Raw genomic sequence first — 19,487 nt, 5'->3', positions numbered from 1 at the left:
TTCTGCAAGAAATTAGCAATAATTTAGGCAGTCGGTGCAGCACGTGAATGGTTTTATGCCATTACGGAGCCATTAAATTCATCTTGGACGTTTGCATTTAGAATAGCAATATTTTCAGCTATATTCCAAAGGCCAAGATGAATTTGCATTGCTCTCTGATGTTTTTCTGATCTTTCTCATTGTTTCTCTCTTTTCTCATATGAGCTGATCCTTGTAGGATTGTTTTATCTATCTTCTCCATTATTTGCTTTTAGATCTGTTCGTTCATTTGGCAGTTTTACCTTACATGCTTTTTTCCCAGTACTCCTCTTGTAGATTAGCATCTTATCCTCTCTGTACTTTTGGAATAATCTCCTTATTGTTTTTTTCTGTGTCCTTTTTCCTGACTCTCCTTCCAACCCACCGTAGTTTCTAAAATTGTGTACTCTTGTTAACTACCAGCACAATCAAGATACAGAGCATGTCCATCACTCCAAAAGGTTCTGTCATGCCCCTTTGCAGGTAACCCCTCCTCCTCCCCCTGGCCCCAGGCAATGGCTGATCTGCTTTTTATCCCTATAGTTTTGCCTCTTATTGAATTTTTTATAAATGTGATCATATGGTATGTTGCCCTTTATGTCTGGTTTCATTCACTTTGCATAATGCATTTCAGATTCATCCATGTTGTTGCATGTATCAGTACTTTGTTTCTTTTTATTGCTGAGTGGTCTTCGAGTGATTTAATTGTGATATTGCAGGTGGACAGCGTAGTGGCTGCTGAGTATGAGCTGGAGTACCTGTTACTGGAAGGTCACTGCTATGACATCACCACCGGCCAGCCCCCACGGGGACTGCAGTTTACCTTAGGAACTTCAGCCCAGCCAGTCATCGTGGACACTATTGTTATGGCTAATCTGGTAAACGATCAGTACATACAGTGGTGATACTCAGTCATGTTAATTTGGGCACTGCGATTTATGATAGAGCAATTAGCATTCTGAACATGAGGGAGATTAAAATTCATGATGGACTGAATTTTTCTTTTTAAGACAACTTTCTTTTTCTTTTTAAGACAACTTAAAAAAAACTTTTTCTTTTAAGACAACTTAAAAGAAAACATGCTAGAATATTCTACTCTAACCAGATTGGCTCCTGAAAAAGTATTGCTTATGAGCCAACAGCGTTTTTCCCTTCTTTCTCTTTTTTCCTTTTGAGATTTGAAGCTTATTCACACATCATGCGTTGCTTCTTCCCTGAAGTACAGCTAAAGGGCAGGCTTCTTGGCTTGACGGGCCAGTATTTTGCTAGTGTTTCTAATATGTAGGTTTTAAGAGTTGCATTCGTTTGTTAACCATCTTATTTAAAATAAAGGTGACTGATATTTCAGAAAAAGAAATAACTGTCCCTCAGAAACGGCATTTTGATGTTTTTAAGAGCACTAAAATTTGTCTTATCTTCTTGTCCTAGGGCTATTTTCAGTTAAAAGCCAACCCAGGAGCTTGGATTCTCAGACTAAGGAAGGGACGTTCTGAAGACATTTATAGAATCTACAGGTAGGATTAAATGATGCAGGTACATTTTTTTTAGAACATTCTGCAATGAGAATCAGCTTGAATTGAATACTACACTGGCAGTTACCCAGGCAATAGGAATTTAATTTGCAGTTGTATGTGTGATGAAACGGTGCTTTTCTAGGAAATTAAATGTGGGAGACTTGTCAGGGTGTAACTGGATAACAAGCAGTGTAAATACTAACAATATATATAGTCAAGTTTGACTCTTTGGTCATTCTTTCGTGCTAACAGTATCCCAGGATGAAATCATTCTGTCACTGTGATGAAAACCATAGGCAGATGAGAAAGTGAGTCATTTCAAGAAAGGAGAAAAGAAATGAAGAACAGTCAGACTTTTCAACCCTGGATAGTATATTTCTCTACCCTGAGTGAGTTGCAGATTGACAAGACATGTAAGCTTTGGCCATGGAACCTTGGTGCGAGCACTTGTCTTTCCAGGCCTGAGGTGGTACAGAAGGTACTCCCAGAGCATTGTCGGTAGCCTGCTTTTTGCTTTAAGATTTGCTACAAGTGACTCTTAGTTTAAAAAAATTATACTGCCTTTTAAAAAGGTGTGATCTAAATTCTGCTTAACACAATTTAAATTAGTATTAGGCTATGTGAGAAGACTTCATGCCAATTCATTTCGGGAATGATTTCCATTAGAGTTTATTTGAGAACATCATCCTGTTGTGTCTTCATTGTAGCTTCATAGTCTTTACTGACCCACATGAAAGCTTTGTGGATTTCTGCATATTTCTTACCAAGAAAGTAGAAGATTTTTGTATTATAGTAAAATCTTCATTGTACATAGTAGGGTTTTCGCCTATTAATGTTTTCCCCAAAAGCTTATGTGTTGTCTTTCTAAACTCCGTCCCTGCTGTGTGCCCTTTTCCTGGCCAGGCCTCCTACGGTGGCCAGCACCTCACAGTCGCGGGCTCTCTTCCCCCTTTGCTTCCCAGGCTCTGGAATGTTTCATGCTCCCTGTCAGGATCTCACATTTGCCTGAGAACTTTGCTCTCTGCTGGATGACAGTGAATTCATGTTCTATCGTGGCTTTCTGTAGTTATCACATTAAAATTTGGTGACTGGTAATTTTAGGCATTACAGTTGATTAGTAGGGAAATACTGTTTTCAGTTTTTCCTCCTCTGCCCTGTCTGCTTGCAGACAGAGCTCGTTAGAGTTCTTCCTCCAGAGGATGGGCGCCAGATTGAGTGCAGGGCCTAGGCTTGGCTGTGTGCCTCCAGGAAGGACAGAGTAGAAGCGTTTACAAAACTCTGAAGTAGAGCCATGTCTTGCTACTTGCCCATTACAGAGCAGTAGTGATGCGTTTCCGGTGACGGTGCAGGGGCCCAGGCCCCCAGGCGCTCCTTTATCGAAGGGCGCCGTGCTTGGCTCAGACCTCGTGAACACAGACAGTGGTTCCGTGCTCACGATGTGCTTGCCAGCACCGGGAGCCTCTCACTCTATGGAAGGTCATTCGAAGAGGGACTCAAGAAGGACGTTTGGGCTGTGACCGATTGGCACACTCAACGTGTAAGGATAGAGAATTTGACAAGTGCTTCTGCGTAGCTTGAAGGGGTTTCCTGCAGATTGGAAAATAATTTGTTCAGAAATCACATAAAGACGATGGACAGATATGGGGGGTTGATATCAGACCATTTACTGCATTTTGAGGCCTGTGGTTTGTGACATCCATCTTCCTTCCTTCCTTCCTTTTCTAAGTCACGACGGTACAGATTCTCCACCTGATGCCGCTGAAGTTGTTGTTGTCCTCAGCACCTTCAAAAGCAAAATCATTAAAGTGAAGGTGAGTTTGGTATATTAAGGCAGCCACTCTATTAAAGTTAGTGAAAATAGCAGTAACTTGGTATTTAGTAGCTGTTATGTAAAAATACGTATCTTGAAACCAGCCCCAAACTATGTGAGGTGATGGAATGTGTTAACTCCAGAAATTGTGCTGTTATTATATATTCACAATATATACCTATACCAAGTCATCACGTTGTATACCTTAAATTTACAAGTGTTACTTGTTCATTACATCTCAGTAAAGCTGAAGGAAAAAGAAAGAAACCAGCCCAAGACTTTAATTCACCTTTGGAATTTTACTGTAGCGTTTATAGGAATGCACTTGAAATGCAAAATGTCTTTTTTAAATATGAGTTTGTGGCTTTCTTCACCTGAGAGATTGCGCCTTTTGGGTTATCTCAGTGAGCAGTACAAGTCTCGTTTTACATCAGATGTTTTCATAGATACTGCTTTGCTTGTACAGCCACAGTTCATATTATTATTCATGATTTTATTCTCAGAAGACTGGAAAGAATGCCAATGAGAATTTCAACACCAGCAATAAATGGTAGCATTATTTAATTTCTTTTCACTTCTGCTTTCTGTTCTCAGAATTTTGAAGTTCCTAGTGCCTTAAATTCAAGTAAAAGGTATTATGGGATAAATAATCATTATACACAGTAAAACTGAAAGCAGACGGCACACGGTTGAGCAGAAAAATGATCCCTGTGCTGTCGAGAAGATTCGACCCCTGTTTGTACTAGTCAGCCCTGGTACAAGGCTGTCACAAGAGGTGACTCCTTCCTGACAGTTAGAGCTCGTGTGTGCTGCCCTCTTTCCCTAGAACTAGCGGTTAGCTTGCTGAATTGTGCTTCTGATTTTACTCAGACCATAAGGTTCTCTGCCCGTTTTTCAAACCAAAAACAGTTATTGTCTAATTAAAAGAGGTTGCTATCTCCTCACTCAAGATTTTCATGTGATATGATGAGCACAGTTTGTTGAATACGTCTGGACTCGGGGCGGATTGTACCTGCTGGCGGGATCATTCCCTCCCTAGTGCTGACAGTGTTCACAGTGTGCGTCCGGTGAAGATCATCTAATGCCTATTAGACCCAGTAGGGGGAATCAGATCCATCACGTGTGACTGATTGCAGGTTCAGAAGAAGGCAGATATGGTGAATGAAGACTTGCTGAGCGACGGAACTAATGAGAATGAATCTGGATTTTGGGACTCCTTCAAATGGTAAACTGGCATCATAAAGAAATAATGTTTTTAAGGAAAAACTGATATATAAGCACCATCCCTCCCTTCTCTTGAGTATAATAATCCTGTTTGGGCTTTTCAGATTCTGCTCTGTGCAATCTTGCACTTGTACTTAGAGTAGATGAGTGTTTCCCACTGATTAACTGAAAGAGGTTATCGTCCCCTCATGGTGGGGTTACTTCTGTGCCCTAGTTCTTGACTGCTGTTGGATTTTGTCCGCTATTTGGAGAGCTGAGTGGTAATTGCTCAGTTAACCTTCCATTGTATGTCTTGCATTCTGTGGACTAGCCTGTGTCCAGTCTTCTGAAGCTACACGAGGCCCTGTGGGCAGCCTCCCTCTCGTTGGGCAGCCATCCCCACCTCTCGTCCTGTGGGCTGCTTTTGCCGGCCTTGCGCTCTCGGGAAGGAACAGGGATGGGGAAGCACCGTCTCCTTCCCTCTCCCCTTAAAGGGCAGTGTGTCTGTATCAGTGTTTGAAGTGTTCTTGTTTTTACCTTTCTTGTTATAGGGGCTTTACAGGAGGACAGAAGACTGAGGAAGTGAAACAAGAGAAAGATGACATGATTAATATTTTCTCTGTCGCATCTGGTCATCTCTATGAAAGATTTCTCCGGTTAGTCATGTTGGTTATTTCAGAATGTGTGCATGAATTTGTTACAGGATTCTTATTTAGGGAGTACGTGTTTTATGGGATTCTGCCTGTTATACTTCTGTGTATTTGACACACTCTAAGGGTTGTGACTAGATTACCATATATAATTGTATTTGTTTTGATCCAGCCAGCCTCATGAAGGGAGCTAAATGCATCTGTGTACCTATTACAAGGCTCTAAACATATTTCAGTATCACTGTGCACACATCATAAGGAGTGGTGTTTAATTGTCCACCAAGCATCGCTTAAACCGGAAATTAGGAGGTTAACATAGAGAATAGAGGTGGAATAGGGCCATGGACCTGCCTTCTGAAGATTCATAGGATGTTGGAGCCAGGAGGGATCTTAATTCCGTTTTATAGACAGGCTGAGATTCAGAGGGTGGAAGGATTCGCCTGCGGTCACACAGCCAGAGTGGAGGAGAGGCACAGGCGTGGGCTGGTTGACACAGCGGTCGCCAGGGGAAAGGCCCTCAGGGCGTCTTGTTGTCAGTGGTCAGGAAGGCCTTTGCCTGAGAGTAACTTTCCTAATGCCAGGGTTCTTTTTCCTTGTAATTTTCCACTACAAATCTAGTCAAGATGTCATTTTACTCATGTTTAGCCCTCATATTCCCAAGAAATGATATCTAACCTAGAATAGTAATGTCAGATGTCAGTAACAACTGAATTTAATTAAATTCCTTGACTCAAAATTTGCTTTTGTTTGTTTCCAAAGTAGGGAATCCTGAAGCTGTAACCACTTGCCGTCCCCTTACCTCGCCCCGCTCTCCTCCCTGGCAGGCCCTGTCCAGGCCGTGGGGGGCAGTGCCGTGACGCAGAGCCACCGGGCTTTTCCAGCTTCTTTTTAGGGTGATGTCGTCAGCTAAGCACAGCCTCCAGGATTCATTTGTACCCTAACTAACGTGTCAGTTCATGAAGCAGTTTATTTAAAGCTGTAACGTAATTAAAACATGTGTCTCTATCAGTTCGGTATATTACTATAGGTAATAAGTATTCCTTCTTTCCCATCCAGTGATAACACTGTAAAGATGAATAAGGGCAGTTTTCCATTGTCCCCTACTCAGGGTCTCTCTTTGCCTAATTGAGCCACCAGTTAGCTCTGCCACAAAGAACACTGAGTGGTCTCTTGATGGACTCTCCTTGGTTTTGTTGAGATTGAAAAGATTTGGACAATTGTTATATTTTTTGCTTTTGTTTGACAGCATAATGATGCTATCAGTACTGAAGAATACCAAGACTCCTGTGAAATTCTGGTTCTTGAAGAATTACTTGTCCCCCACGTTTAAGGTTTGTTTCTCAGGCTTCGAAAAGGAAAACATTCCTAGTAAGGACATACGTACAGTGTGATATACTTTTTGCTACTTCTACATTATGTGTATGATTTAAAATTTTTCCTTGTATTTGGTTACCCTGATTCACCCGCATAATTCAATGTTGATTATTCTTCCAGACTGGTCTGTTTGGGGGGAATAGTTGTTATAAAACTGAACACAAAATTATGACTTATTTGAAGCTTGGATAACATAGGAGGAGAGTCTGTATCTTTTGTTTTCATGGAATAACATTCCTCCTCTGAACGTGCATGTCCTTGTTTAATTAGAAAGCACAGTACAGGTTTCCAGTGAGAAGGATGGTTAGTTCTGTCATGAACAACTACCCAGTGATCTGTGGAAGTAAAGGATCATCTGTGCAAAACAAAAACACGCTTGGAAAGTTTTCTGCTTTATATCAGTTAGCATTTGTCATCTAAATTGATTTATTTGCATCTTTGTTGTTGTTCTTCTTCAAGCAGCTTTTAATGTACTCAGTAATATCTCTCCGAGAGAAGTGATGCACTTCTGGTCCCCTGAAAGTACTTACATGTAGAATCTGAAAGACTTAACGGCAGCAACCTTGTTCAGAGTACTTGGGTTTGCTGTGTCATTCCCCGGGCTAGACCTAGTGGTGAGAAAGACTTAAAATCAAGCTCAAAAAAATGTTCTACTGAAGTCAAGTTTCGACAGATAAAGTCCATTTCCCTTAAACACGCAGACACAGAGACACACATACACAAATTAATTATCTAAAAGCCTTCACTTAAAGATTTCTGTCATCTCATGTGGTGATTAGAAGCCATAAAAAATGGGGATTTGACAAAAGTTTATATGTATTCTTTTATGTAGTCACGAGTGAGTCAGGGTCACGTTTCTTCGTTAGACCACTGATATGGTAAATGTGTTTTACTTGTGCCATAATCGTGCTTGGTTGACTTACTTGTTTTTCTTAATCAAAGTAAATGATTGTTCCCTGTATCTCAAAATAGGAGTTTATACCTTACATGGCAAACAAGTACAATTTTCAGTATGAGCTTGTTCAGTACAAATGGCCCCGGTGGCTTCATCAGCAGACTGAGAAACAGCGCATCATCTGGGGTTACAAGATCCTCTTCCTGGATGTGCTCTTCCCGCTGGTTGTTGACAAGTTCCTGTTTGTGGATGCCGATCAGGTAAGCTCTTAGCGACTGCGCTTCAGCAGTTTGTATTAAAGGCATTGGACTTCCTTTCCTTTTTTAAATGATTTTATCTTTCCAATTATGGAAAAGTACATGCTTGGTTTACATTATTTAGAGTATATGGAAATGTATCACCCAGATGTGATCACTTTTAAAATTTGTATTCGACATATCTCCTTTTCATCTTTGTTCCTATTGCCTCTTTTACACAGTTGTGATTGCATTGTGTATGCAGTTTTGTATCTTAAATTTAGTTCATTTAACATACAAACTAACAATTGGAAAATTCATCAGTTTAGCACAGTGCTTGCCATCATCTCCAATTATTTGCTCAAAAGCTAGAAGTTATTGACAAGGGTAAGTGAGAGGAAGTGCAAGTAGGTGGCCTTGATAATGTGGAACTCTTCAGAAGGTCATCCTGCTGTCAAGATTTGACTTAATTAAACGGAACACACTTAATTTTAGAAAATTAAGATTTCTAATTTTAGAAATTTTAGAGCATACAAACTCAAGAAGTGTAAATGTACCTCTACCCTACAGCCTTTCTCCTTATCCTGAGCTGGCTGAAACCTGAGTTCCTCATCTGAATGGAAGTGATGTAATGTGTGCAAGTCATTTGGACAAAGCTTCATCCAGCTCTTGGGAATTCTGCCCCCTCTGGCTCACTTATACCGCAACTGGCTCAACCCGAAGCACGCTTTCCTAGTTCTAATATAATCACACTTAATCCTTGCTGAGCACTTACTGTGTGCCAGGCGTCATTCCCCATCATTCCCCGTTAGTTCATGTAATCCTCCCAACAACCCTGTGAGATCTCCATTTTAGATGAGGAAACTGAGTCACAGAGAGGCTGTGCAATGTATCAATTATTAATTTGTTTTATTTCTGCTTTTTTTTTTTTGAATGCTTGGAAATACTCTGTGCCAAGCACCAGGCTAAGCGTCTTGACATGCTAGTGAGGGCGGTCAGCCTAATCAATGCAGGAAGCGAGGCTCGAGCTGGGTCTCCTGCCTGTGCCGCTGAGCCCTGAGCTCCCCGCCGTATCTCCTGGACCCTGCTGTCTGCATGGTTGTTTAACAGATGACTGTGATCCTCTCTTCTTCAGATTGTGCGGACAGATTTGAAAGAGCTGCGAGATTTCAGTTTGGACGGTGCTCCCTATGGTTACACTCCTTTCTGTGACAGCCGCAAGGAGATGGACGGCTACAGGTTCTGGAAGTCAGGCTACTGGGCCAGTCACTTATCCGGGCGGAAGTATCATATCAGGTGCCAAAGAAGGAGTGCTTCTAATGCTGTTGTTTGATGTTCTTTAAAAGTAATTTTGTATGTTTAAAGTTGTGAATAGGTAATACATTAATGTGGTTCAGAAATAAAAATTATAAACAATACACAGTGAAAAGAAATCTTCCCCATTCTGTCTCCCTTCTTCCCAGTTCCCGTTCCCACAACAGATAAAATCCTCTATTAATTTACTGTGTGTCCTTCCAGGCTTTCTTAATTCTTAGGTAAACAACTGTGACTTCTTTTTTACACAAAATATATACTATCCTATTCATAGTTTTGTGCCTTGCTTTTTTCTCTTGATGTCTCTAGTAGACTTTATATCCACATGTGGAGAGAGACCTTTTTCCTTTTTACATCAACATATTATTCCAGTGTATATATTATTTATGGTCTCCCTATGACGTGCAATGTTGTAGTGAATAATTAAATACATAATTGTGTATATTTCAAGTATATCTGTAGGACAAATTCCTAGAACTCCTAGGTTAAACAGTGAATGTATCTGTTGGGCATTTGTTGCTTTTCTACATTATCTTCTCTGGGCAGAGTGTGATTTGGAGAGTAGGGGGATATGTAGGAAGCAGCATGTGTAGAGATAAATGTTGGGGTGTGGTGATTTCAGTATTGTACTTTATGTTCTTGGTCCAAAAGAACTGTAACATTTGGGTGTTTTTTCTTGTCCTATAACATTTAAGACATCATCAGGATATCTTCAACTAATGGTTATCAGTCTTTATTACCAAATCTGCTGACATTTGCTAGGAATCTTTTGTCAGAGATGATTTCCTTTGGAAGGCAGTTACTTAAAGAACAGTGACAAAGTGAGCTCGTGGTACCAGAATATGGATTTTGTAATAACTTCCTTAGCCATCTTTGAAGTAGCACAGACTGACTCTGAGCTCCACTGTAGCCCTCAGCTTACCTTTTCAAAGAGAAGCCAGAATGTTTGCCTAGTGATCTGTTCCATTAATCAGTGTGGTTACTTTCCCTGCGATAATCCATGGTTATAACAAATGGATTTTCTCTGTCCAGTGCATTGTATGTCGTGGATCTGAAGAAATTTAGGAAAATAGCTGCTGGTGACAGACTCAGGGGACAGTACCAAGGTCTGAGTCAGGATCCTAACAGCCTTTCAAATCTTGATCAAGTAAGTGGCCCTTTTTTTGGTTAACCGTTTCAGTGATGGGTATACAATGTTGTGTCGGAAAATGAAGTGTAGTATTTGCTTCTCACTTCTCTGTTGGGACAGTGTTCTATGTCTTCATGGAAAGGAATGTGTGTGTGTGTGTGTGTGACATTTTTATCTGTCCTCAAGAGAGGACATAATGGTGAAAAATGTCATGGGCCTGAGCTTGGTTTGGGGAGGGAGATAGAAGGAGGACACTGCCACTCAGAACCATTACCTTATCTTTTCATTTTGTACCGAGCTAATCTGATCAATTTGTTTCTCTGCCTACTAGGGTCAGTGTATTTCTCTTCTTTAGGAACTAACTAGCTCAGGATTCACAGCATAGAGTATAGTATCATAATTTCCCATTTTTTCCCATATCGGCAACCATGGTGTTTTTTAAGAAGTTTGGATGAGTCACTGTTTATTAATGCTAAACACTTTTTAGAGGTGAGATTATAGTTTGCGTTTTAGATACATAGTTTCACATATTTTGTTTTGCTTAAGTCTGCCTTAAACATTTTTAAGCATTTGTGATAGATAGCACCCATAAAGAAAAGTGAGTGTACAAAACAAAAATTTATAAGTATTTGCATATTCATATGCATCAGTGAATTACCACAAAGCACATGCCCATGTACTACCACCCGGTTTTAGAAATACAACATTACTAGCATCCCAGAAGCCACCCTCTTTAACGGAAGTATCCAGCATCCTGACTTTTGTGGTAATCACTCCATTGCTTTTCTGTATTGAATTACTACTTACACATGTATCCTTAAACACTATAGCTTTACCTGTTTTTTTCTGCCTGTCTCAGTGGGATTATACAAGATGTACTCTTTTGAGTCTAACTTCTTCTGCTTAATGTTATGTTAGTGAGATTCATCCGTATTGTTGTGTGAAGTGGTAGTATGTTTTGTTTATTGTACATTTGGTTGTTTTCCATTTTTGTCTTCTACAAATAATGCTGCTGTGATCATCGTTTATGCACATGTATACGTCTTTCAATTGTGTGTACAACTACAAGTTGAATTGCTGGGTCATCAGATTGGTCCATCTTTATCTTTACTAGATAATTCCAAACAGTTTTCCAAAGTAGTTCTGATTTATAGTCCCATCAGCAGTGTAAGAATTCCTGACGCTCTATGTAATTTTGAGTAATACTTACTGTTAATCTGTTAAATTGTTAGATGTGAGCTGGCAGCCCATGTGGCTTTCAGTTAGAGAGTTTAATCCCTTTACATGTAATGTAATTATTAGTGTGGTAGGATTTACATCTGCCAGTTTCCTACTTGTTTTCTATATGTCTTTTGTGTTTCTCAGTTCCTCCATTACTGCCTTCATTAATAGATATTTTAATTCCCCTCTTGTTTCTTTCACTATGTACATGGAGATTTTCCAGGGTTTTTTTTTGTTCTAGCCCAGTTGCTCTAGTCTGAGAAAGTATTGTGTATGATCTCAGCCATTTGAAGTTTGTTGAGCTTTGCTTGTTGAGCTGACCCAGATATGATCAGTTTTGGTAAACATTTCAACTGGTTTCATATTCTGCAGATGTTAGGTGTAATGTTTTTCTGTGTATGTCCATTAGGTGAGGTTTAGTGGTATGTTGTTGTGTGTGTTTTGTCTGTGTGTTTTTCTATTAGTTACTGAGAGAATTGTGCTAAAATCTCTTTCCATATTGTGAAATCTTTCTTGTCTTTGGTTTTGTCAAATTTTGCTTGATGTGCTTAGAGACTGTATCATTCAGTGCCTAAAAACTTAGAAGTCATATATATGTCTGACATATTAACCTTTTATTATCTCTGTTAATGCTTTTTGGGCAGGGGCTTAAAGTGTGCTTCATCTAGTATTAGTGCAGCTACACTGTTTTCCTTTTAGTTAGTGTTACATGGTATATTTTTTTATCCTTCTGTTCTCAATCATTCTTTCTTTTTTTGTGGTATGCGGGCCTCTCACTGTTGTGGCCTCTCCCATTGCGGAGCACAGGCTCCAGACGTGCAGGCTCATCGGCCATGGCCCACGGGCCCAGCCGCTTCGCGGCATGTGGGATCCTCCCGGACTGGTGCACGAACCCATGTCCCCTGCATCAGCAGGCGGACTCTCAACCACTGCGCCACCAGGGAAGCCCATCAATCATTCTTTTTTTTTTTTTTTTAACATCTTTATTGGGGTATAATTGCTTTACAATGGTGTGTTAGTTTCTGCTTTATAACAAAGTGAATCAGTCATACATAAACATATGTTCCCATATGTCTTCCCTGTTGTGTCTCCCTCCCTCCCACCCTCCCCATCCCACCCCTCCAGGCTGTCACAAAGCACCGAGCCAATATCCCTGTGCCATGCGGCTGCTTCCCACTAGCTATCTACCTTACTGCGTTTGTTAGTGTGTATATGCCCATGACTCTCTCTCGCCCTGTCACAGCTCACCCTTCCCCCTCCCCATAACCTCAAGTCCGTTCTCTAAGAGGTCTGCGTCTTTATTCCTGCTTTACCCCTAGGTTCTTCATGACATTTTTTTCTTAAATTCCATATATATGTGTTAGCATACGGTATTTGTCTTTTTCTTTCTGACTTACTTCACTCTGTATGACAGACTCTAGGTCTATCCACCTCATTACAAATAGCTCAATTTTGTTTCTTTTTATGGCTGAGTAATATTCCATTGTATATATGTGCCACATCTTCTTTATCCATTCATCTGATGACGGGCACTTAGGTTGTTTCCATCTCCGGGCTATTGTAAATAGAGCTGCAATGAACATTTTGGTACATGACTCTTTTTGAATTATGGTTTTCTCAGGGTATATGCCCAGTAGTGGGATTGCTGGGTCATATGGTAGTTCTATTTGTAGTTTTTTAAGGAACCTCCATACTGTTCTCCATAGTGGCTGAACCAATTCACATTCCCACCAGCAGTGCAAGAGTGTTCCCTTTTCTCCACATCCTCTCCAGCATTTATTATTATTTATTTATTCTAGATTTTTTGATGATGGCCATTCTGACTGGTGTGAGATGATATCTCATTGTAGTTTTGATTTGCATTTCTCTAATGATTAATGATGTTGAGCATTCTTTCATGTGTTTGTTGGCAGTCTGTATATCTTCTTTGGAGAAATGTCTATTTAGGTCTTCTGCCCATTTTTGGATTGGGTTGTTTGTTTTCTTGTTACTGAGCTGCATGAGCTGCTTGTAAATTTTGGAGATTAATCCTTTGTCGGTTGCTTCATTTGCAAATATTTTCTCCCATTCTGAGGGTTGTCTTTTGGTCTTGTTTATGGTTTCCTTTGCTGTGCAAAAGCTTTGAAGTTTCATTAGGTCCCATTTGTTTATTTTTGTTTTTATTTCCATTACTCTAGGAGGTGGGTCAGAAAGGATCTTGCTTTGATTTATGTCATAAAGTGTTCTGCCTATGTTTTCCTCTAAGAGTTTGATAGTTTCTGGCCTTACATTTAGGTCTTTAATCCATTTTGAGCTTATTTTTGTGTATGGTGTTAGGGAGTGATCTAATCTCATACTTTTACATGTACCTGTCCAGTTTTCCCAGCACCACTTATTGAAGAGGCTGTCCTTTCTCCATTGTACATTACTGCCACCTTTATCAAAGATAAGGTGTCCATATGTGCATGGGTTTATCTCTGGGCTTTCTATCCTGTTCCATTGATCTATCTTTCTGTTTTTGTGCCAGTACCATACCGTCTTGATGACTGTAGCTTTGTAGTATAGTCTGAAGTCAGGGAGCCTGATTCCTCCAGTTCCTTCTTTCGTTCTCAAGATTGCTTTGGCTATTCGGGGTCTTTTGTGTTTCCATACAAATTGTGAAATTTTTTGTTCTAGTTCTGTGAAAAATGCCAGTGGTAGTTTGATAGGGATTGCATTGAATCTATAGATTGCTTTGGGTAGTAGAGTCATTTTCACAATGTTGATTCTTCCAATCCAAGAACATGGTATATCTCTCCATCTATTTATATCATCTTTAATTTCTTTCATCAGTGTCTTATAATTTTCTGCATACAGGTCTTTTGTCTCCTTAGGTAGGTTTATTCCTAGATATTTTATTCTTTTTGTTGCAATGGTAAATGGGAGTGTTTTCTTGATTTCACTTTCAGATTTTTCATCATTAGTATATAGGAATGCCAGAGATTTCTGTGCATTAATTTTGTATCCTGCTACTTTACCAAATTCATTGATTAGCTCTAGTAGTTTTCTGGTAGCATCTTTAGGGTTCTCTATGTATAGGATCATGTCATCTGCAAACAGTGACAGCTTTACTTCTTCTTTTCCAATTTGGATTCCTTTTATTTCCTTTTCTTCTCTGATTGCTGTGGCTAAAACTTCCAAAACAATGTTGAATAATAGTGGTGAGAGTGGGCAACCTTGTCTTGTTCCTGATCTTAGTGGAAATGCTTTCAGTTTTTCACCATTGAGGATGATGTTTGCTGTGGGCTTGTCATATATGGCCTTTATTATGTTGAGGAAAGTTCCCTCTATGCCTACTTTCTGCAGGGTTTTTATCATAAATGGGTGTTGAATTTTGTCAAAAGCTTTCTCTGCATCTATTGAGATGATCATATGGTTTTTCTCCTTCAATTTGTTAATATGGTTTATCACATTGATAGATTTGCGTATATTGAAGAATCCTTGCATTCCTGGAATAAACCCCACTTGATCATGGTGTATGATCCTTTTAATGTGCTGTTGGATTCTGTTTGCTAGTATTTTGTTGAGGATTTTTGCATCTATGTTCATCAGTGATATTGGCCTGTAGTTTTCTTTCTTTGTGACATCCTTGTCTGGTTTTGGTATCAAGGTGATGGTGGCCTCGTAGAAGGAGTTAGGGAGTGGTCCTCCCTCTGCTATATTTTGGAAGAGTTTGAGAAGGATAGGTGTTAGCTCTTCTCTAAATGTTTGATAGAATTCGCCTGTGAAGCCATCTGGTCCTGGGCTTTTCTTTGTTGGAAGATTTTTAATCACAGTTTCAATTTCAGTGCTTGTGATTGGTCTGTTCATATTTTCTATTTCTTCCTGATTCAGTCTTGGCAGGTTGTGCCTTTCTAAGAATTTGTCCATTTCTTCCAGATTGTCCATTTTATTGGCATAGAGTTGCTTGTAGTAATCTCTCATGATCTCTTTTATTTCTGCAGTGTCAGTTGTTACCTCTCCTTTTTCATTTCTAATTCTATTGATTTGAGTCTTCTCCCTTTTTTTCTTGATGAGTCTGGCTAGTGGTTTATCTATTTTGTTTATCTTCTCAAAGAACCAGCTTTTAGTTTTATTGATCTTTGCTATTGTTTCCTTCATTTCTTTTTCATTTATTTCTGCTCTGATTTTTATGATTTCTTTCCTTCTGCTAGCTTTGGGGTTTTTTTGTTCTTCTTTCTCTAATTGCTTGAGGTGCAAGGTTAGGTTGTTTATTCGAGATGTTTCCTGCTTCTTAAGGTGGGCTTGTATTGCTATAAACTTCCCCCTTAGAACTGCTTTTGCTGCATCCCACAGGTTTTGGGTCGTTGTGTCTCCATTGTCATTTGTTTCTAGGTATTTTTTGATTTCCTCTTTGATTTCTTCAGTGATCTCTTCATTATTAAGTAGTGTATTGTTTAGCCTCCATGTGTTTGTATTTTTTACAGATCTTTTCCTGTAATTGATATCTAGTCTCATGGCGTTGTGGTCAGAAAAGATACTTGATACAATTTCAATTTTCTTAAATTTACCAAGGCTTGATTTGTGACCTAAGATATGATCTATCCTGGAGAATGTTCCATGAGCACTTGAGAAAAATGTTTATTCTGTTGTTTTTGGATGGAGTGTCCTATAAATATCAATTAAGTCCATCTTGTTTAATGTATCATTTAAAGCTTGTGTTTCCTTATTTATTTTCATTTTGGATGATCTGTCCATGGGTGAAAGTGGGGTGTTTAAGTCCCCTACTATGAATGTGTTACTGTCGATTTCCCCTTTTATGGCTGTTAGTATTTGCCTTATGTATTGAGGTGCTCCTATGTTGGGTGCATAAATATTTACAATTGTTATATCTTCTTCTTGGATCGATCCCTTGATCATTATGTAGTGTCCTTCTTTGTCTCTTTTAATAGTCCTTATTTTAAAGTCTATTTTGTCTGATACGAGAATTGCTACTCCAACTTTCTTTTGGCTTCCATTTGCATGGAATATCTTTTTCCATCCCCTTACTTTCAGTCTGTATGTGTCTCTAGGTCTGAAGTGGGTCTCTTGTAGACAGCATATATAAGGGTCTTGTTTTTGTATCCATTCAGCTAATCTGTGTCTTTTGGTGGGAGCATTTAGTCCATTTACATTTAAGGTAATTATCGATATGTATGTTCCTATTCCCATTTTCTAAATTGTTTTGGGTTCGTTATTATAGGTCTTTTCCTTCTCTTGTGTTTCTTGCCTAGAGAAGATCCTTTAGCATTTGTTGTAAAGCTGGTTTGGTGGTGCTGAACTCTCTCAGCTTTTGCTTGTCTGTAAAGGTTTTAATTTCTCCATCAAATCTGAATGAGATCCTTGCTGGGTAGAGTAGTCTTGGCTGCATGTTTTTCTCCTTCATCACTTTCAGTATGTCCTGCCACTCCCTTCTGGCTTGTAGGGTTTCTGCTGAGAGATCAGCTGTTAACCTTATGGGGATTCCCTTATGTGTTATTTGTTGTTTTTCCCTTGCTGCTTTTAATATGCTTTCTTTGTATTTAACTTTTGACAATTTGATTAATATGTGTCTTGGCGTATTTCTCCTTGTATTTATCTTGTATGGGACTCTCTGTGCTTCCTGGACTTGATCAACTATTTCCTTTCCCATATTAGGGAAGTTTTCAACTATAATCTCTTCAAATATTTTCTCAGTCCCTTTCTTTTTCTCTTCTTCTTCTGGAACCCCTATAATTCGAATGTTGGTGCGTTTAATGTTGTCCCAGAGGTCTCTGAGACTGTCCTCAGTTCTTTTCATTCTTTTTTCTTTATTCTGCTCTGCAGTAGTTATTTCCACTATTTTATCTTCCAGGTCACTTATCCGTTCTTCTGCCTCAGTTATTCTGCTATTGATCCCATCTAGAGTACTTTTAATTTCATTTATTGTGTTGTTCATCATTGCTTGTTTCATCTTTAGTTCTTCTAGGTCCTTGTTAACTGATTCTTGCATTTTGTCCAATCTATTGTCCATTCTATCTCCAAGATTTCGGATCAACCTTACTATCATTATTCTGAATTCTCTTTCAGGTAGACTGCCTATTTCCTCTTCATTTGTTAGGTCTGGTGCATTTTTATCTTGCTCCTTTATCTGCTGTGTGTTTTTCTGTCTTCTCATTTTGCTTATCTTACTGTGTTTGGGGTCTCCTTTCTGCAGGCTGCAGGTTTGTAGTTCCTCCTGTTTTTGATGTCTGTCTCCAGTGGCTAAGCCCTCAATCATTCTTTATCCTTATGTTTTAGTTCTGTTTCTTATAAATAGCTTATATTGGTTTGTTTTTTCATGTGGTTGTGACAGTCATTTAATTTGAACATTAGTCCGTTTATAGTTAATGTAATCACCAACAAGTTTGGCTTCTCCATAGTCCTGCTTATTCCATATGTCCTGTATTTCTTTTTTCTCCTGTCAGTTTCTTTCAGATTGATTGAGGATTTTTTCATAATTCCATTTTCCCTCTATTAAACTATACAGTAACTATAAACTATAAAGTATAAACTATAAACTATAAACTATAAAGTAATTTTTTAATGATTAGCCTAGAGATTACAGTATGCATTTCTGACTTTGCAAAGGCTAATGTTAACTAGTGTATTTTACTTATCTACCAGACAGTGCAAAAACATCAGAACAGTTCTTCTCAAATTTTAGCATATATAAAAAAATCACCTGAAGAACTTATTAAAGCCTTAAGCCCTGGGCCCCATCCCCCACAGGCTGATTCAGTAGGTATATGGTTGGGCCTTAGAATCTGCATTCCTAGCAAACTCTGTGCTGCCAGTCCACAGACTACATTTTGAGTGTCATTGTCTTAGAACTCATTACTCCATTTATCCTTATCTCAACCTAAATACTTCGTTGCCATGTATTTTAGATCTGTCTATATTTTAAACCCCAGAAAAAGTTATTCTTCTTGTTTAATATAGTCAGTATCTATTTAAATTTGAACTAACATAGTTACCCTTTGGGTTACTCTGCATTCTCCCCTGCATTTCTGGGCTTCCATATTGGATCATTTTCCTTCTGCCTGAAGATGGTCCTTTACTTAGTGTTCACTAGTAACAATTCAGTTTTTGTTGTCCGAAAGTATCTGTCTTTTACCTTGATTATCTTTTACTGTGGTAAAATTTACCATTTTAACTATTTTTAAATGTTCAGTGGGATTAAGTACATTTACAATGTGCAGCTGTCCATCTCCAGAACTGTTTCATCATCCCAAACAGAAACTCTGTACCCATTAAACAGTTAACTCCCCTTTTCTCCTGCCCCCAGCCCCTGGTAACCTCTATTCTATTTTCTGTCAGTATGCATTTGCTTATTCCAGGTACTTTTGGAATCACACAATATTTTTCCTTTTGTGTTTGTTTTATTTCACTTAGCATAATGTTTTCAAGATTCCTCCATGCTGTAGCATGTACCTAACTTTTCTTCCTGTTAAGATCAAATAATATTTCATTGTATGTATGTACATTTTGTTTGGATATTCATCTGTTGATGGACATTTGGCTTATTTCCATCTTTTGACTTGTGAATGATGCCTCTGTGAACATCGGAGTTCAAGTATCCGTTTGAGTCTCTGCTTTCAGTTCTTTTGTGTATATACCCAGAAGTGAAATTATCGGATCGTATTGGTTGTTTGTGTCTTTGGACAATGGAACGTTTTATTGTGTCAAACGCACAAGTTTTCCTGAGAGAAAAGCTTCAAAGCATAGAGTACAGCTGGCTAGAAAACATGTGGGCTTCATCTACTGGGGATCAAGCCTCAGCAGACAAGGTGGATTCAGAGCTTCCTTAATTGAAGCAAACCCTTGAAGTACAAAAGCCACACTCGATGCTTAATTGGCTTTTAGAAGGCAGTACTGTTTTTCTTAGAATTGCCCTCACGGAGGGAATCTAGGTGCAGGCTGTTTGTGAGTTTTAAGCTAAAGTTTTTGTGGTTTTTAAAAACACCGGAAATAAATATTTTAGTTTCTCTAAGGTTTTTGGTACGGACTCTTTTCTGTTTTAAAAATTTGTGATTGACATGTGATATGTAATGAACAGCTAATTCGCTGTGCATTTATTTAAATTTCCCCTAGGACTTTATTTCTAAACATTTTCTTTTATATTTTAT

At 38.9% G+C, this 19,487-nt stretch overlaps 1 protein-coding gene across 3 annotated transcripts in view; it reads left to right on the top strand.

Annotated features, from left to right (window-relative positions):
• Positions 1-19,487, top strand: part of UGGT1 (UDP-glucose glycoprotein glucosyltransferase 1) — a 130,298-nt gene that overhangs the window by 103,629 nt on the left and 7,182 nt on the right. For all 3 annotated transcript variants that reach the window (XM_004276873.3, XM_033400187.2, XM_049712742.1), the window contains 9 exons: positions 738-896; positions 1,447-1,532; positions 3,259-3,343; positions 4,479-4,567; positions 5,097-5,201; positions 6,442-6,526; positions 7,542-7,724; positions 8,836-8,996; positions 10,047-10,161. In XM_004276873.3, the coding sequence (XP_004276921.2) occupies positions 738-896; positions 1,447-1,532; positions 3,259-3,343; positions 4,479-4,567; positions 5,097-5,201; positions 6,442-6,526; positions 7,542-7,724; positions 8,836-8,996; positions 10,047-10,161 (1,068 nt within the window). The remainder of the gene's footprint in view (positions 1-737; positions 897-1,446; positions 1,533-3,258; positions 3,344-4,478; positions 4,568-5,096; positions 5,202-6,441; positions 6,527-7,541; positions 7,725-8,835; positions 8,997-10,046; positions 10,162-19,487) is intronic.

The sequence above is a fragment of the Orcinus orca genome, chromosome 7 (genome assembly GCF_937001465.1).
Source record: "Orcinus orca chromosome 7, mOrcOrc1.1, whole genome shotgun sequence".
In the NCBI taxonomy this organism is placed as follows: Eukaryota; Metazoa; Chordata; class Mammalia; order Artiodactyla; family Delphinidae; genus Orcinus; species Orcinus orca.
Note: the sequence above shows the minus strand (reverse complement) of the source record. Positions and strands in the feature narration are given on the sequence as shown.